The sequence below is a fragment of the Lissotriton helveticus genome, chromosome 2_1 (genome assembly GCF_964261635.1).
Source record: "Lissotriton helveticus chromosome 2_1, aLisHel1.1, whole genome shotgun sequence".
Lineage (NCBI taxonomy): Eukaryota > Metazoa > Chordata > Amphibia > Caudata > Salamandridae > Lissotriton > Lissotriton helveticus.
The window spans coordinates 1,109,693,505-1,109,713,900 of NC_136059.1; the positions used below are offsets into that span (position 1 = coordinate 1,109,693,505).

At 42.6% G+C, this 20,396-nt stretch overlaps 1 protein-coding gene across 2 annotated transcripts in view; it reads right to left on the reverse strand.

The window, feature by feature from the left end:
• ERMP1 (endoplasmic reticulum metallopeptidase 1) overlaps window positions 1-20,396 on the reverse strand; it is a 689,629-nt gene that overhangs the window by 541,708 nt on the left and 127,525 nt on the right. For both annotated transcript variants that reach the window (XM_078675921.1, XM_078675920.1), the window contains exon 2: window positions 6,682-6,983. In XM_078675921.1, the coding sequence (XP_078532047.1) occupies window positions 6,682-6,983 (302 nt within the window). The remainder of the gene's footprint in view (window positions 1-6,681; window positions 6,984-20,396) is intronic.

Below are 20,396 nucleotides of genomic sequence, written 5' to 3' on the forward strand. Positions count from 1 at the left end.
AAGATAAGTATACAGCGGTATAAAGAATACATTTATTATTCTCACGTCTGAGTGAAATATAGTAAAGCTATGCTTCCCTTTAAGTATTTACCTTCAGGATATTATGGCAGTTGACATTCTGGTCACACTAGTCTGGCAGGTTTATATTTGAAACTCAACATTTTAAGGGAATACCAAGGAAACAAAAAAAGGTGAAAATCAGTAAAGGAAGCAGAGGCATGTATTAGTCTAATGGTTCTCTGAATGGCAAAATGTGACTGTGGGAAAACAGTAGCAGATGGCATGCAGATTTTCTTGGACGTCGCTTCTGTTAAACATTGATAACAAGCCACAGAAAGTTACACTCTCCATGCTTGGTGAGGTTTGTTGTAAAACCTGCCCAGCCGAGGACTGAGTTTCTGTTATTGGTTTTTTTCGGGCTCTCAGGGAGAATGTGCCGGGGGCACTGACTAACCTTTTGTGGAGCCTGAGAAGGTTCCGCATTTGAGATGTCTAAGAAGCAGTTGAGTTTGGAAGACAATTCATTAAAGAGCTTGGCCAAACAGAGAACTAAGTTTAGTTTCAGCTTTCTGCTGTCAGGACAGAAGCATAATAGTCTGATACAGCAAGTAGAACATAACGACAATTTAGAAGAGAAAAGGCAACAAGTGAAGTGAACAACACAGAAAAGGGGTCATATATTCAGATTAAATGTGCCACAAATCCGATGAACTGAAGCCCAGCTTTAAAAGTAGAAAGAAGGTGCAGGAAACCTCCAAAAGAACAGCTTTATCGCACCTCCATCTAGATTCTCAAGAATGAGCGCCTAACAAGCAAGTCAGTAGTAGAGGGGAAAACAAAGCCGTTTTCTGATGCGTAATCTAAAACCCAAGGAAGTTACTGTGGGCAAAGGAAGTACCTACCAACAGGAACAAAATATGCCCAATATGGGTGGCAATGTGTTTAATCAATCAAACTGGATTAGGGTGATCAAGTGAAAGCAGGTTTCTTTTTAACCAAAAAGAAAAGTCGAAGAAAAGGCAAGCGGTTGGAACACTGTTAAACAACTCTGTAAATGGTTTTCTTAATACCTTTGTTCTTAGCTTGGATATATATTCTATTTGATTTAGCTAGGTGAATAGAGCAGAGACCCTCGATTTCCATGGAGTCTGTCATGGAAGAGATTTTCCAGTTTCTCTAGCCTGTGATTGGTTGAGTATTATAAGGTTCGTTAAAAAGGCCTCTTTTAAGTTTGAGCCTAGCGTCAGCGCACATGCAGTCAGTGTGTGGCCAACCTTCTTTTCTTTGGCAGTTGACCACATTCTTCGCCTGTTGTTTTGCCATAGTGACACCGGTTTTTCACAACTTCCTCTTGATGCAGTAGTAAACCCCATAGAATCATAAGTTAACATTGACCACTTTCTTCATTTTAGACTATCTGCAAAATAGGACAGTTTCCCATCAAATGAAGGGTACCTAACGGTTCTCAATCTGTTACAGCTGGTAAACCTTTTTTATTCATGTTCATCTCCGCCCCCTCCCCTCTTCTTGTATGCACACAGCCACACCCAGTTATCTGTGTCGAATCTGTATTGAACAGGTTAATTTGAAACTAAATTTGGAGGCTTTTTTTCATATAGTCAGGTTGGTATGGTCTCTAACGTACCTTATTGGCTCTGGAAAGAAGCTGCGCCTCTTAGAAGAGCGCTCAGTAAAAGAGATCAGATGCCATGCTACTGATGAAGCCTAAGAACTCTGTGCAGCAGTGCCACAGCTTCTGGTTTGTTTCCCGGAACATGGGTTCTGGACGGATTGCCCGAGAGCTAGCTCCCCTGCTTGGTGGCACAGTCAAAGCGCCCCCAGGTGACCTGCCTAGCTAGATCTTGGGTGTTGGTGCATTACAACTTGAAGTGTACACTCAAAGGATTGGGACCGCCGTTAGCGGACAACCAGATGCAGGGCTGGCCTCCTTGATGGTCCTTTGGCTTTCAATAAGCATGAATTAAGGCCATGCCCAAATAACTTGTTCAGACTAGAGAAGTCTAAAAATCTAGTAAAAAAAAATATGACCTGCCATTTTAGTTTTCCTAGACGAGACACACAGTAAATGACTGTTGATCAACTATGACACATTACTAACCCTTTTTTTTGGGACTGTCGGATTACAGTCCTGCACTAACTGAGGACTGTTAAAGCAGAGGTATGAATAAAATAAGAGACAAATCTAATGACTGATGAGGATGCTATCAGACCTTAAAGACAATACAGCTTAGTTTTTCCCTCCTTTCGCTCCACTTGTACAATTGCAAATGTTTTTCCTGTTTATATCTCTTATGTAACTCATGTAATCCAAAGTCCTTATGTAACGCAACTGGTTCTTTTGTAAAGCGCTCGGACAACTTCGGGTAATGCTCGCGCTATATAAAATCGCATTAAATAAACTCCTGCTCTCACATTGGTAAGAGTGACCCAGTATTACATCTAGGTTTTGTTCTGCTTCAGTTTCTGGTGCATGAGAGGCAATGTCCCTTCTCTGCTGTTGTGCAGTGTGATGGGCACCTTTCCCTACTGCAGCACAGATTCCCATTGGTGACTAACTCCTTCTTTACGCTGGTTGTTCATCTAAGTGCCTCACAACAACTGCCCCGCAACTGAGCCATCTGGTATCTAGCCCCACCCTGCTGCAGATAAAACGAGTCTCATGGGCATTATATTTAACATTATTATTATAACTGTGCCCAGTTTCTAGAAAATATATAAATTTGCAAAGGGAACGTGGCTGGTTGTGCTCTGCACATCAGAGCCGTCAGCGCAGCCCTTGATTTCTGCAAATAACTGAAAACCTGCATCTTCAAATAGGCTCCAGCCAGGATAATATACATAATATAACATTGGGCAGAATGGCATCACACAGCTAGAAAGGAATCAATGGCTGAAATGTTCCGACCCGATTCCCAATGCTACATGTACTGTTTGGCAGAAGCAAAATGTGAGTGAATCTACTGCAGACATATGAATTAAGAGGGATGGCACAACTCCCTTCCAAGGAAGTATATTTCCTGTTCTTTTTTCTGTAAAATCAAAAGATCTTTGGCTTACGCCAACCTAAATAAAGATAAAGATATATCACTCCGTGAGCACCACTGCATCCCTTCATACAAATCTGAATAAAGTTATTTTCCCCTTCTGCCAAACTTAGTTTCCATGTTTTTAGGTCGGGCTTGGGCAGCGCATGCGCTGCACTGCGAGACATGCTGCATTGAGGTAGGGACTTCAATATCCACCCACATTTTTCATTGGCTTGTGTCATTGTCCATTGTAAACTGTGGCTGTTCATTGGCCAAAAGTCTTAGTAGTCCCTCCTCAGTATCGCCTGGTCTCATTTTGTAACCTCCCATGCAGACACCCCGTTGCGAGTGTTGTTGCTCTGTAGGCTTTAATTACAGCCTCGAGCACTATTTTCTCAAATAGCTTTGTGCTCTCTCTGAACGCTTTTTAAAAATGTTATAGCACACATTTGCAATGTAATAGGTCTTGCATTTGCGAGTTTAAGCTATTGCCATTGTAAATGACAATGCCTTTTAGTCATCGGTTTTCAAAATAACACAAATTAAAGGCATTGCCATTTACAATGCAAATAGCTCAAACTCTTCACAAATGTGAGTCCTATTGTATTGCAAATGCTGTTTCTAAAGGAAGCAAGACGAACAACAGAAGTGCAGACAGCTAGCCTTCAAAGAGGGCACCAGTAAACGACTGCACATTTGGATTTAATTTCATACAAATGTAATTGGTAACAAATTGACATTTTGTTCTATTGTTAAGGCATGGATTTAGTTCTGTAGTTTTGTAAACCATCAAATGCATTGTCTGACAATCTGCAAATACAGAACGTGCAGTATTGAGGAATTACAGTGTCGCCAACACGGACAACCGCTGCACACCATGCAGCTGGAGCAAGCACTTATGCTGGCACTGGATGAGAGACAGCATACCCTAGAAGATTTGAAGGGAATATCATTGGAGTATAAGTAGTAGTATCCCCCTCAACCTCAACCCAAAGCAGGGTCATGCATGGCATGGTAGCGGTATGGGGGCAGGTGGGCAAGGAGGCAGCACCACTGGAGCAAACTCACAGATCGCACTGGTGACCCCCAAAGGAAACTGACTAATGTGGAATATCACACTAGCACAGATCAGGAATAAAGAAATAACAGTCCTGAATGGTCATTTCGATTAACAGGCAACTATGTTAAGAGAACCGGCTGTGATGCATTTTTATACACCCATGGGAGAAACTGGCTATTTGCCTCAACAAGGGTACAAACAACTAGTGAGTCAAATGAAACTTGACATTAGAAGAGGGCGAAAGACACTCTTCAGATCACTTGCCACTTTGTATGGCAATTTCGAAAGAGGGACCGAGGGTCCAAGAAGAGCTGAGTTCACTCCCTTCAGGGGTACCAATGAAGAGGAGCTGGTAACCAGATGCTGGAACTGAAGCAGACCCCCAACATTAAGTAGTAGCTTCAACTCCTTTCACTGAATTGCAGAACAATGAAGGAAATGTACATACTATGAGCTAACAGAGGTGCATATTCCAAGGTCGTAGGAGATGAGAAAGGTGTACCGCTAGATCTAATACAACAAAAAACAAGACAAAAGCCCACCCCAAAATAATCCATGACACATGTCTGCTGACTATCCAACCACGTCCCGTATAGCTGGGTGGGCACAAGTGAAGAAGCGAAATCTGATTGTCTGCTATGTCTGTGCATGGCCTGACGATTAAACAGTGCTATGAGGAATTTGGATTTGTTCACACCTGTATTCAGATACCAAACACTAGTGGGAATCTACGGTTCATTTTTGGGAGGCGTTTTGTTCATCTCTTCTCCTGTCGCACTTCCAGCAATGGTGGAGTGGTGGTATACTGGAGAATCAACTAGGAGCTTATAACATAACTTGTAAACAGTACATTTACACCATGATGCATACTGGTGCTAAATGAGATTTTTTTTTTTGTTACACAACTCTATGGTACTCATTTTATCAACCTTAGAAGGATGAAAGGCTGAGTGAACCCACTGGGATCCAAACCTGTTTCCAGGAGGTCAAACACAGATTTGTGAAGTAGATACAGTAGTGCACTGTGCCACTGGACCGGCATTAAAAATGTACGTGCATCAATAACAACAAAAAAAGATAAACAACAAGTACTGGCAAAACCAATAGGCAAGCTGGCGCAAAGGTTCGTTTTTTTATTGCAAGCATATAACACAAAAAGCAAAAGAAAACACTACTGAATAAACAAAGCAGCTAAAATCATGAATAAAAAGTTTCAAATAAAAATATATTAAACACTGCATAGAAATGTTAATATCGCCATACAGGTCCTTCTTAGGCAGGTGTTCTTAGAAGAGGTACCCCAGAAAGTGAATTAATGTAATCTAAAGGTAGATTTTAAACATGCATTAATGGCTAAAAAGGTTAAAGAATGAAAAGAAGGTAGTATTGGCAAAGTAAAGTATTGACCCACTAGCCCTGGCACTCAAGGGCACTTCTTTTTAGGAGGATGTGCACATGTGGTCAGGGTTAAATGCCATTGACCACAGCACAAAAGAGCTAATGGTCTGACGTGTGCTGTGAACATGGAAGCAAAATGTGAATAACAGTTAAACAGACCAATGGATGTAGAGGGCTGACCCCCAAATCCCTTAATTATGTACTTTTAGGTTTGTGTTTGCAATACATGAGGCTGGCAAGGTCAGGCTTGAAAAAGAAGATTAGTTACTGGAGAAAATAAAAGCTCCATGTACAAATAAATGTAAAGTCACTGCTAACCAAACACTCCTCAGAACTCGAGACAGAAAAATGGGAATGCGTAGTCCCTCTTCAAAGGGCGCGGACTGGGAAAGTAAGTCCATGGGATCAGCTTGATTGCAGCCACTTGTAATCAAAATGTCACTATGATACATAATCAGCCATGTCCTTCAGCTCCTGCTTATCACAGTAACAGCCATCAGCTATGATTATCGCAGTTTCTTAACACTGCAAACAAAAGAATGACTTTCCCTGAACAAATAGGTAACACACTCGCCTACATACGGCAAACTACCAGAACCTCCCTTTCAGCCCCAGAGAAACAAAACACACATGCACCTTTCGCTAACGTTCATGGATACTGTGGAGGGGTGTCGGGTGGTGGGGGGTGGGGGGGGGGGGGGGGGAGAAAATATTTGCATTTATGGATGGACGCAGTAAAAAATAAAAAAATAAAAATTAAATTAAAAGCTGTGCCGTCCGGCTCGATCCTCAGTGTGGGTAAATCTTGACAGAACCTGACAAATACTATCTTTGTGAGGACCAGTGCGTCAGGAGGGCCGGTCCCCGTAGTGTGTTTAGGTAGTAGTGCGTTTAGATACTTTCGAGCGAGTCTATCAAATAACTAAAACTGCACTTCTATTTGTTTCAGTCTGCTTTATAACCTACCCTACTATCAAAGTGCGCTTGGAGTTTGAATAGTAAATACACACTTCATTACGGTCAATGGCCAGTCTCATAATAACAGGTATGTTATGTTGTATGAGTGTGTGTGTTTCACAGAATGAAATCTCGTCACCAACAAAACACTGAACTTGCCATGGTCATGTTACCTCTTCTGTGCCACCACCACAAAGCACAGAAAGGACATATTCTTACCTGGAGTATTTGCTACAGAGTCAAAATGGCAGTTGGCGAGCACTGCATGCTCAGCCCCAAGTCTTGGCTCCAGTTTAACGGCAATGTTGGTTATGTTATCATAGTAACTTGTAAAGCCTCCCAGGAAATCCAGGCTGAAGGAGCCGGTCGGCCTCTGCACATCCACTGTGATCTTGTGCGCATCGCTGCAGTCCCGCTCGATCAACTTTATCTGCCCCAAGAGGTAGTTGACTGTTAATATCTCGTTGGCGGGGCTTCCAACGGGCCTGGGGCCAAATCCAGTGATCTGCTCGAGGTAGTCCCTGCAAGCACACAAATGAATGGGTTAAAAACGCACTGCAGGGCAAACGCAACAATATTCTGAGGAAACAAACGCAGTCTAATTTTAGCTTGCTCAGAGCAGCAGCTCAAGGTAAAAGTAACAGTATAATGCAACTCTGCAACATCAGGATGGAGCCAGCAACAATCAATTTTTAAATCCCTTACTTGCATTATCCATGTTGCATTAAACACAGCTTTTCCTTGGAAAGACGCGTGTTAAGCAGCGAAATACACTTCTGGGAAACTTTATCTATACGGAACAGTTAGTTTTTGCTGTCAAGGCTTTATTGCGCAGTTCTGTGAGGCGGAATTAATTTTTAATGTGGTCACAATATGCTCGCAGTAGCAATAAGAGCAGGAGAAGTAGTGGACTAACCCTTGGGACGCCCTTTCAGTACAAATCTGCACACCAGTGATCTGGGCGAAGGATAGCGAGCACTGCCTGTGCGGAGGACAGCACGTCTAACGGTGCATAGCTGGCCTTCAAAATGGAATGATTTTTCAATGTGAAACTTTTAAACGCCTTGAGATTTAATATTTTGTGGGGGTTTTTTGCGCGCACCTATAGAGGGCCGCAGACAATGTTGTACTCATGTCAGAGCATCAATTACGAACGAAAAACAGAACACTTAAAATATTCACCTCTTTCATAATGTTTATGTATGCACGTAAGCAGGGAAACTTACTGCTGTGGAACTCCCACTGCAAATTTAACACTCACATGTTGCATGTGTTATATGTGTGCATGTGTTTCCTGCCCGTGACCGGGTCTTTAATTCCGCAGTTTGTTATTAAATTATTCAAGACGTCAGACAAAACACAAACTTTTACCAACATGTAAACGATTAAAACGCTGAACTTGTTTTAGAAGCATTTTTTTTATTAAACGAAGTTTACATTTCTGGAACTGAAATCACCTTTCGTTAAACAAAAACAGAATAAGTATTTGGCACATAACAGTTGACTAGTAGTTCCCTTTGTTTAGATTAATACTAATGAAGACCTCCAAAGCAAATTCAATCAAAAAAGAAAAACTGCTATAAAAAAACAACCAGCATTAGCAAAGCAAATAGCTCGGTCTTTTTTAATCAGTGCACCAACTAGCTTTTTTGTTTGAGGTTCATCCACTCGGTCACCCATTCATCCAGTCAAATACTCATTCATCCATACTTACAAAATCCACTGACTTACTGTTACAATGACACACCAAGAGGCACACAAACTTACCAATAAAGGAAGAAAAATATAAAGAGCTCGAATATATTTTTTTAGGTCTTGCCTACAGGTAGCTTTAGCTGTCTGACGTCGAGACTTATGACTACAATACAAAGCATCGAGTGAGCTCATAACCAGATGTTTTTCTTGTTTAGGTTTCATGCTATGCAGGACCCCAGCCTAGCTGCTTCCTCTCTAAAATGATTGCATGCACTTTAGGCACACCACAGCTTGGATTCTGAGGTACCCTTATACGTCCCTAGTATATGGTATCCTATATACCCATGGCATAGGTACCCCAGAGGCCTCTCATGGGCTGCAGCATGTATTATGCATCCACTGAGAGACAACTCAAAATGACACCACAGGTCTGCTACAGCAGCCTGTGTAAGGTGGTGTATGCACCCCTTACTTAGATATAGGTTCCCTATATCTACCTTGTATCACTGCACATATAAACATATCAGTCACCCATATTGCAGGCCGTATCAATCGTGAAGACAGGGTGCTGGGTTTTGTGTGAGAGGGTGCCCAGGCATGAGCAGGGCCCCTCTGCAGCCTTCGGAACCTATTATCCAGGGTTGTTCTGTGATGCAGCCAGACCATATATATTTAAGTGCATTGTAACCTTACTGTAAATGCTAACTTTGGAATGGCTGCAAGGGAACATGTTGTGTTTGGTGTCAAAAACCTTGGAATCATACCTCCCCACCAGTCCTGGCGGCGGAGGTAGGATTCCACCCTTCTAGAGGGAAATACATTACATGGAACCACTGGTATACCCGGTACCAGCTTAACAGAACCCTGGCAGCACAAAATGGATGCTGCAGCCACAGACACGAGTCTGGCCTCCGGCTGCTGGATGAAACTCCGGCAAGGGAGGCCTGGACAATAGGTTTCCTGTCACAGGGAGGTGTAACCACCTCCGAGACAGGCTTTAGTGTATTTGGGCTGGGTGGGTGCACTCCAATAGTGCTTTGAAGTCTGCACTGGGGGCACATTTGATGTCCCTGTGCAGTGTCCAGCTCAAACCCGCTGCAGGGGCTACCAGTCCCTGCTCTGGCACAAAACTGGACAAAGGATATGGGTGTAACCACCCCTCTATCCTGAACCTCCCACAGGTGGGTCCCCAGAGTTTGTCCCACCCATTCCTTGGGTATAAAGTCGGAACCCCTGACTACAGGACTTTAGATTTACCTGGACGAAACTCTGATACATAATCCTGGAACTTCGACGATCTACAAGGCGTTAAAGGACTGAAGAATCTCCCTTGGAGTAAAGGAGTTACTCCCCTGCTTGGCAGGCACCAAAGATGCATCTGACCGGTTTGCATCTCCGAAGCTCCCGCCGGACTACCCAGAATTTGCAATACAGGAGGTGGGTTCCCAGACTTCCCAGAGGCCGACCAGAGCTCCCAGCAAAGCTGAGACCCGTAGCCTTAGTGGGGAACGTGGAACCGGAACCCCTGGACACCGTGCACATTTGCAAGTGCATATGCTTCTTGGCGAAACTTGAGGCTGTGCTTTGGGCTATTTGATGTCCAAGCCCCGAGCAGCGTTTCCACCGAAGATTACTGGCCTACACTCACAGAGTGTCCCGTGGGCTGGTATTGTGCGATTCCTATCAAGGTCACTTCACGATCCCTGGTCCGTCGACTGGTGGGTCCCTGTGAAGTTAACTTTAACTTTCAACTGGCTTACCTGGTTGCTCCAGACGAGCTCTGACTCTCCACCACTTGGGGAGTCGCCCAGACCTTGCTGGTCTGCACTGAAGCATCTTTTCTCTTCCTTGTTGGTTGCTGTCACCAATGCTTGTTGTGTTCAATCCGAGCACTGATGCCGCAGCACTCTACATCCTTCGTGGGACAGCTCGAATCCAGCTCCTGGTCATCGTCGACGCCTCTTAGTCCTCGTGGCTGCAGAGTCAAGCTTCACCTCTTGGCACCTGAAGCACGCGACATTGGTGGGCATTCGTCTATCGTGCCCCTGGTCACTGGCAAGTGACCCAGACTCTGTCCCCTTTGCTTTCAGGTTCTTCACATCTTCGATCCACGCTTGGATCCCTCCGGACACTTTCCTTCTTCCCGGCAGCAGCACTTTGCAGCAGGTCGCCATTAAAAAAAAGACGACGCGACCCAACACCATTTCACACCTATGCACCCGGCTTCCCTGGGTGAGGTAACTCGTGTACTCCGGTGCCCCCATGGGTGTTGGCCCTAGAATCCCCCCCAAGTCTAAAGGGGTTTGCTCAAAATCCTCTCCTAAGTGTCCTTAAACTTTAAAATTCCAACCGCAACTTTCCCCATAGAAGCTAACGGAGCTCGCGGCTGTGTTCTCACACTGCACACGTCCCCCGTGGATCCCCTGTGTCACTACCTTGGGTGGTTCCTTGAGGTCCCTGCGATTCTACGTGCTCTAGGCACTGTGTCTAGTCAAGTCGTGGTTCTTATACCACTTTCTTAATATATGGTTTGGTCTCCCCCTGGGGCCCATTGTATATTGTGCTATTTACTGAAGTTCCATTGTGTTGATATTGTGTGTCTTGTTCTCTAATCTTATAAAGAGGTTAGTAGAGAGTATTTAGTAATAAATATATATATTTTATATATATCTTGTGTGGTTCTCCTTTCATTTGGTCATTCAAGAGGTTATAATCTGGTAAACCAAGCTGCTTTACATTCCTTCAAGACTTAACCGGACGTCTGCTCCCATAGCTACTACTAGGATAGCTTTCACTAAAGGTTGTCTTTAAACCCATCATCAATAAGGGCTGTTTGGACTGGTGCAAGGTGCCCACTAGAACTAGTGGACTGCATATGTCAGTCCAACTTCTCACACCTGGCAGCTACACATTGCTATGCAGACGTTATTTCTAAATCTACAAGTCCAAAATGGTCATTTGCTATCTTCGAACGGTAGCTTAACAACAAAAAAAAACTCACTACAGGATCGCTGAGGTGCATACGCATGAATAGTTGTTATAACACCAGTCCATAAAACAGACCATAAAACAGACCAACAAACAGCCAAAAAAAAGGCCTGCACACTGACCTGTCAGACAGCCCACAGGACACAGGCTAGTTCGACCACGATAACTGTATAATTGATTAACTGTTAATGGTATTGAACTCGGCTCTATAAATGTGTTAAACATTAGTGGGTAGAGAGACCACCGCTTTATTTTACCTCTTCTGAGAATACTTCAGAAGGTCCCCATTACGGAAGTTAGGAGTCCTTGTGGAAAACCCAACCTCCTCTAACGCACAAATCCCTGCATCACGAATCCGAATCATTGCACAAGTCTGACTCGCACAATATTGCCCATAGCTACAGTTCACTTAGCTCCCAAAATCTATCAATCAAACAGCATTTGTAAAACACAACACTGTCACCCTTAGGGGTATCTAGGAGCTCCACGTAGCAGGAGGGACAGGTTGTTCCAGGTCTTGGCAGTGATGTAGAAGGAGCAGCCACTGCTACGTCTGCTTTCGGTGCAGCAGATGTGTGCTCGAGGGCAAGTGAAAAGGAACGCAGGTATCTAGAGGGAATAGTGGAAGTACTCTGAATTGGGTTTAGCACCAGTCATGGGGACTTCCCTGAAACTGGAAATTACATTCTCTTCTAACCAAAACATCCACGGCACACTTTCAAACACTGTTTCTCGTTTCGACCGGATTGCAGAAAAATATGCATTAAAAAAGATGTGATCGGAAATTCATTGCATGCAATTCACACGCTTACAACCGCATAGTGGCAATAAGGTGCTATATATACCCAAATGCAAGCAAGGAATATGGGCCTTCCTGCCCCCAGTTTGGGTTGTAAAAGACAGCCACAAATGGGAAGCAGTGTTCTCTCTCAGACTTTACCCCCTGCTTCACACATCACCTGCTGCATCTACCTACACCTCTATAAACCGGGATTCACTACCATCTCTATGCAGACGACACTCAACTCTACCTCAAGGTTGCCTCCACCCATGATCTCTCCTTCCTAAGCTCTACTCTGGACTCCATCCAAAACTGGATGTCAACTCATCAACTGATTCTGAATCCTTCCAAAACTGAATTCCTCCTTCTCCTCCTCACTCTCTCCCCCCCCCGGTTCAATCATGGATGGATCAGCTGAATCTACTCAACACTAAACCCATCATTGTCGACAGCGCAAAATCCCTTGGAATTATTCTAGACAAAAAACTCAATCTAACCCCCCACATCAATTCTATTGCAAAATCTGCTCGTTACCAACTGCGCCTTCTTTGGAGAATCAGACGCTTCTTCCCGGAACAGGACCTTATAACCCTGGTGCAAGCGCTGGTCCTCTCCAGATTAGACTACTGCAATTCTCTTCTTACTGGCCTCCCCAAATCTCACCTGTCCCCACTTAAGTCTGTTTTCCATTCAGCAGCTCGCTTCATTTATGGGGCCAAAAGAAGCGATCATATCACACCGATGTTATACACCCTTCGCTGGCTCCCCTTCGAGGCTAGAGCTATCTACAAGACCGCTTGTATCACCCACAAAGCCTTGCACTCCTCCTCTACTCGCTACCTGGCGAATAAACTGAAACTCTGGAGGCTCGAGACCATCACGCAATGCGGAGAATCTTCTACTTTAACCTCCGACGTTCAAGAAGGAGAGAACAATGGCCCAATCCTTTTCAGGCAACGCAGTGAGAATCTGGAACTCACTCCCGCCTCAGCTCCGGACCACTGCCTCCTCCCAGGCTTTCAAAAGGGACCTCAAAGTTCTTCTCCTCCAGAGACACCTCCAAAAGTGATTCACGTCCTCTTGGTATTTGAAGGAAGACTCCCCACTACTGATATTTTCCATGCCCATGGAAGTGCCTTCCCAGGGTATTCCTGGGGTTTGGAGTGTCTGCCTCTTTGGAGTATTTTCCATGTACCTGTGTTCGGTGCCCTTGTGTTACATGCACACACCACTTTGCCCTTGTAACACACGGTTTGCTACCTCTCACATGTTTTTATCTTTGATACTTGCACAAGTGCCACCTTGCCTACATAACGCTTGTTCGTGTGCCTGAGTGTCTAGCACCTTTTGCAGTATTACACCTCAAATGATACTTTGTTCTCTCTTGTAACTGCACACTTGTCACTTTTTTCTTCCTGTGCACTTTTTACTACCTCATGTATTTTTGGCTGCTCACAATTCTCACTACCTCATGTATTCTGTGTGCTCACAACTGTCACTTTTACCTTTACTACCTCATGTATTTTTGGTTGCTCACAATTTTTACTACCTCATGTATTCAGTTTTGCTCACAATTGTCATTATTACTTTTACTACCTCATGTATTTTTGGTTGCTACCTCATGTATATTGTTTGATCACAAATGTCACTATTACTTTATGTAACGTATGCTTTTGTAATGTTTCTCATTATGTTCCATTTCTGTTCCTTTTGTGAAGCGCTCTGACACCTTTGGGTAAAGTCCGCGCTATATAAAAATGCATAAATAAATAAATAAAACTATAAACAAACACTGGACGGGATGTATAAGGCCTTTAGGACTGCCTTGCTTTCTTGAACCAACGTGTACATGTAAAAATGTATGGACTCAAACTTATAACCTAGAAACCCCAGCATCCAATGTTGGCCCACATTTTATGCACACACATAATAATCCTTAGACCACAACGTTTCTAATGTGATTCAAATGAAAAACATGTGTAGAGCAAAATGTTACTGCAACGTGGTATCTGCACTTCCTGATATAGGAGAGGAGTGGTCTGTAGCCTTGCCAACCAGCAAGGAATGTGCCCTGTCCCTGCACACCCCATCCCTACTCATTTACTGCAAATATGCCGTGCACTTAATACTTAATCGCATTTATTGGTGATTGTAAATCGTCACCTAGCACATGTGTGGATGGGATGAGAGAGTGGGGGTTGTGGTGGAAACAGCCTGTGCTGTGCAATAGGAATATACAATCTGTTCTAGCTGTGGGACAATCGGGCCGGTGGTCTTCGTGGGATACAGTGGGCACACCAGAGGGTTTCGTGGGTGGCAAAAAGTAGTATAATATGTTTTATATTATATATTTTACACACACACACACACAAAGCAGAGCTGCTCAGGATCACACATGGGCAGAACGTCTGCTCCACCTACAGAATAAAAGTGGGTGAGTGAGGTGAGTGGGGTAATATTGGCGGAAAAGAAGGTCTAAGAATAATGCAGGAAGCACATCAATCCAAAAGGACTGCCAATGATCACACCGGTTGTTCATCCCCAAGGTTACCTCAGTTGCTTAATACAATCACTGCAGAGATTGTTTATGTAACCAGAGACACGCAGAATGGAGTCTTTATAAGACTTTATAAAACATCTATTACACACAAAATAAAACAGGCTGCCACAAAACGTGCAGACATTTCAAGTTCAATTAAAAAAAAGGGTTAACATTCCATTTCAAGAGTTTTGCATCAATTTCAAAATATTTTTATAACTCATTGCTCTGAAGTATGTCATTTCTGATATTTATCGCTTTCCATGTACTAAATTGCTTGGCTTTCCTCGCGAGAAAGTGTCACTCTGAGTGGCGTTCAGCTGTCAAATGTGTGACACTTAAACACACTGCAACTATGAAAATGTCACACATAAGTAATCCGAAATCTTAGACATGGGGGAGGTGTAAATTAAATTACATCGGACTAAAAAGTGATCATTACTGTTTTTAAAAAAAAAAAGCTTTTGTAATTTTAAGTACACTTGAATACCCGTTGGGAGTCTATAGGAAACAGTCACAAAGATATGGACTGGATTCCAGGTCCTAACGTCGAGCTCTTTATTTTGTAATGTGAAACCTGGCTTTATTATTTAAGTAGGCTGGGTTTTATGAATGCTAATTACCAGTGGCGTAACGAAACGTGAGCGTCCCCTCTCTAAGGCAAGGGTGCTGTGCTGAGGGGCACCCGGGAGCTCGCCTCCCCCCCTCTGCAGTGCGAGGGGGGGCTTTTTTACGCCACTGCTAATTACATGCTGATTTTAACGAATGCCTGCCCGAGTCGTCTTCGAAAAGTGCGCTTGCCATCACCTCCACGATCCGGATTCCTTCTACTAGGGGCGAGGCAACAGAAAAAGGAGTAAAGCTGAAAACGTACACAAACAGGTGTTGTCTGGAATTCGGGCGTGGCGTGGAGTTAGTGGAAGTGAAGGGAGCCGGGACACGGGATAGCGTGCCGATGGAAGGGAGCGGCTGGCAACAACAGAAACGAAGCACTTTATTTCAACTTCTTTATTGATTTTAGTACATGGCAAAACGCCATGGGACTGACCGATACAAACAGGCCCCGATTCTAAAAATGCAAATATGCAATAAGAACACAAAGATAATAGTTCAAACCATAATAGAAATAAAATAAAGCTACATATAAGAAGAGTTAAGAAAATACAATACTATTCCAACAAGCCCATCTGTCAGGGTCAATGTTCCATCTTCCAGGCAAGTGCAGACTGACCACTTCAATGTAGAGAATACCATCGAGCTTTTCGCTCTACAGTAGAGCAGAGCAGCGCATCAGTATCATATTCATCAAGGGTGGACACTGCAATGACATGGAAATCACCATCCCCTTTACTTAGCAGTGAAGGATAACCTTTATTCACCCCAGCAATATGCAGTATTTCAATCCATTTTAGAATGTTATAACTTTCTGAAACTAGAAGCGACTATCATAGGTCATTGACTCAGACCGTCCCTAGACTCGGAGCAAAATAACTCTGGGCCATATGTATCAACATAGTTCCACATAGACACAGAATGGGCAACACCCTTTGATACATCTGGCCCTCAGTCTCAAAAATGTTGGCCTCCAAAATGTATACACTGCTCTCCCTAGTTCATATTAAATTTGCCCTTAACCGGCAAGGAAGGTTGGAGGGCGAACATAATTCAACATAGACACGACATTCCATCCAAGAAAGATGGTTTAGAATCCGTTATTCCCCATTCCAGTCTAAAATTGCCTTGACCAGACAAGATTGTGTCCGCCATAGATCTTACTGGGCTCCATCCAAGTTATACAAGCTTGGTATTCTCTCAAATTACATATGCTGAAATGGTAAAAATAAAAAACCTTACCTTAAGTTCATGTTTTTATTTTTACTTTCAGTATCCTCAGGCTCTATGGGTGAATATTTGGAAATACATAAATTTAATTTTTGACACTACTATAACCCATGAACTTTTAACCGCTTATATGGGCATTCAGGCAACAAAAACGTTGGACCCAAGTTGAATATTTTGGATGTTCTGCTGTTGGGCCTATTGTTGGCCGTAGGCACCAAGATCTATCTTACCGAGTGGAAAGCTGCAAATTATTTAAACCTGGTGGGCATAGGTGAGTTTCTTACTCACTGTTTATAATTCAATGACCATCCAGACAGTGATAGCTCATGGACAAAGATGGATCTATATAGAACAAACTTAAAGAATGAAAACCTGCACTTACTTTTCACCTGGAAACGGGTCTACTTTATTCTCCCTATTGTAGGTTGATCCAGATCTTGGAGATTATGCCTTGTATTATTATCGGAGCACTATAGGTAGATTATCCAGGGTTTTAACCAACGATATTCCATTCTCCATCCTTGTATCCCAATTAACCGGGCCGTTCTGATTTTTGATGCTTTTAGAATTTCAAATCAACATTAAAGAAAATTTATGAAACGTGGTTTTATGTTTGGTGTCTATAATGTCAAAAAAGCGGCGGCTGTGCCAGTCAGTAGGCGATACAAGTAGGGTAACTGTTTTCTAATGGAAGGACGGAACATATGTAATATGGGAAGGTTCTAGAAGGGCGTTCTCAGTTTCAACCCATTTAGGGCACAACTCGGATTGTGGAAGGAAGCATATGCCGGCTTGACGAATTGGAAAAGCGGCTTGTTCTGAAGTTAGGTACATTTATAGCTCCTGATGCTTTTCAGACAATTTTTTTTGCGAAATTCTAGTCTTTCTGGATTTACAAAGGAATGTTGAGATCTACTGGTCTAGTTTTTGGAAAGATTCGCCATATAATCCACATCAGACCAAGACAATGCAGTAGTTTGCAATAAGCATGCTCATCATTTTTACGGCTTCAATTCTGCCAAACCAGGAAATGTGTTTTGGGGATTTATTTATCAAATAGGAAAAAGCTTTTATTTAGAAAAAAATGAACATTATGGTCGATGATATTTCCAGGTCCTTGTTGAATCAAATTCTGAGGTACTTTATATAGATTGGCAGGTGAGCCTGGAGTGCAGCAAGAATGCAAGCCATGTAAATGAGGCGAGCCTCTGGTTTATCTATAGGTCAGGCGTATTCTGTGACAGTAGATTAATTATTTAGATGATCCTCTAGGGTCAGGATAGCTGTAACAGCCTTCGTTGTGTACAGGATATCACATAATTTAGACGAATCCTATTCTACATTATTACTTTCTAGTCTGTTTTCGCTTATAATGATTTCAAGAAAATGCTCTATTTCCAGGAGAGAAAGCAGGAGTGACAGAGGAATGTTTTCTGCTGCTTGGACCTAATCTGAAGGATCTGGTAAAATCTATATTCACTCAGCGTGGCAAAGGAAACAACACATATGGACATGATGATGCAAAACATTTCTAACAATCTCTTAAGAATCTATGGGATTTCCAGCTTTTCCAAGAATTTCACGCCAGGCCTAGTAATAATTGTACGGTCAGGAGTGTATAAAGAGGAATAATAGTCTCTGAAGACATCAGCAACAATGTGTTTGCATATACTGTTATCTCTAATCACTTTTCCAGGTTACTTGCATATTTTTTATTTCAAGTAATTTGCTAGGTCTCTTATCGGTCAATTGCGAAAGAACAACTTCTTAACCTTATATAAATGTACTCAATAGTATACTTTTTCCCTCAATATATGATTTAATTCATACTTTAGACCGATCAACAAGGTTAGCGGAGTGTTTTCTTTATTATGTAGTCTTTTTCTAGGCTGTATAGCTCTACGTTATACTCTATTGTTTTTAGCCATTACCCCAGTTGTGACACTTTTTAATTAAACTTAAGCTGTTCTGAATATCAACAAGCATTTGCAATGCAATATGCCTCGCAATTGCGAGATTTAGAGTTTTTGGCATTGTAAATGGCAATGCCTTTTATTAATGGGTATTAAAAACTTGGAATAATAAAAGACATTGTCATTTACAATAGCAATAGATCAAAGTTTGGAAAATGGGAGATCTATTGCATTACAGAGAGCGCGGTGTCCTTGAAGTGGACGCCGTGCTCAGCTTACATTTTTTTACAAAATCAAGAAGCGCCTGCTATTGTCCTGCGAGTGCTGTGTGGGGATAGCCACTTTGAAAGAGAAAGCCTGCATAACGCTCCATACGAGAAGCGGCGCCAGTGTCCCACGAGTGCTGTGTGGTCGCACTACAAATACAAGAAGCAGCCGCCATTGTCCCCATTATTCATTAAACAAAATAGTGCTCACTGACTTAAAAAGCAGACCGTGTAACAAGACAAGTAAAAGGTCCAGTCGTTATGGGAGACTACAAATGCAGACAAGGCAGTACCAAGGAGGGACTAACAAGCCTACTCAAAAATGAATAGTAATGATTTAGCAAGGACAGTAAAAGGAGCCATTTAAAAAGATGGGCGGGGAAAGGGGGGAGCTTGTATGCCATAACTCAATACAGCATGCTTCGCAGCAGCGAAAGCGTTGCCCAGGCTCGACCCAAAAAGGAGACCACCATAGATGGTGGACTTCAGTGTACCCCTCAGGATCTGTGGAGAGGAATTGGTTTCCTCATTTACATCTAAAATTGAGAAATAGATTATCTGACCAAGGGCATTGTTTTTTTATCTTTTACGATCTCATTGTTCATTCTCCAACTATTTGCTAAATTAACAACTAATGCTACTATGCAAGTCACAGAAATATATGCATGATCAGAAATAAAGTATCTTCTACAAGGGATTGAGATTGTTTGTGCACGAGAATGCAACAGATCCAGGAATAGCTGCAGTATGGGTGCAAGAAAACGGTGGATTCCCAATCATCAGGGTGTTGTATATTCCATACATCTATTAGTTCAAATCTTGTACAGAGTTGCGTCGTATTTATGCAACTTAGTGGGATAGAATTTACAAATCGATTTTGCTCAGGATCCTGCCCAATCGGAAGGCTGAAGCCACTTGCTCAGCATAATATTTGCATGCTTGCACATGACTAACGTTTTTACTTGGTTTATTACAGTAAGTGGGGACTTAAGCAGTAACCGCGTAACTGTCAAAGGTATGGATTCTGGACCCATCTTTTTCTAAATGTCACTAGTCATCTACCCTCATCCACTCATGTATTGCTTATACTAACTACTTCGAACGCGCCGATCTTAGCTTCATGCAAGAAACGAATTGCTCCTTTTGAATTTGGCACAGTAATTCAATATATTCCTCTTCTAAATGGGTGACTTAGTCCTTTGGTATACTTGTCTTATGACAGGAGATGGGAATGCCATTTGTCAAAATATTGTTCCTATGACATCCTTCACTGGTGGCGGAAAAGAGATCATCTCACATCACCAAGCTCCAGAATTCTCTTGAAGAAGAAAGCCCAGTCTAAGTATAATTGTTTGTATATTACTCAAGAGAAATGAACTGAGGAATAAATTAAAAAAGATGAAACCAGGAAAAGAATTAAAAAAAAAAGTTCCAAAATCTCATACACTACTTCAACCCCACAAACCCTTACACTACCAACCCCAACCCATTCCGACCCACCTTATTCTGCATATCCACCCAGCACTTTGGCAGAGGAACAGAATAGTGGACCTAGGCTTTTTTATTTCTAAGAATAGTTTCCTTAGCATAATCATATGCAATGCCAATTATTGCTCCTAGCCATTCAACACGTTGTATTGGCATCATGTGCATCATAATTGTCTCTATGTTGGTGAAGTAAAGGCCTGAAGATGAAGGCTCCAGGTGATGTAAGGAGCTTAAACTAATGTTCGGGAATTCTGTGTGAACTTTCAAGTTCAGAGGGTTTCTCAAAGGCTAAACTGAGAACACAGGAAATTCAACATTCTGAGAACTTAGAGTTATTGCTCCATCCTCTGCTCTTTCCAGTATACCAAACATTTCGAGGTTGCCTCTTCATAGTCAATGTTATAAAAAAAATACATACCTCA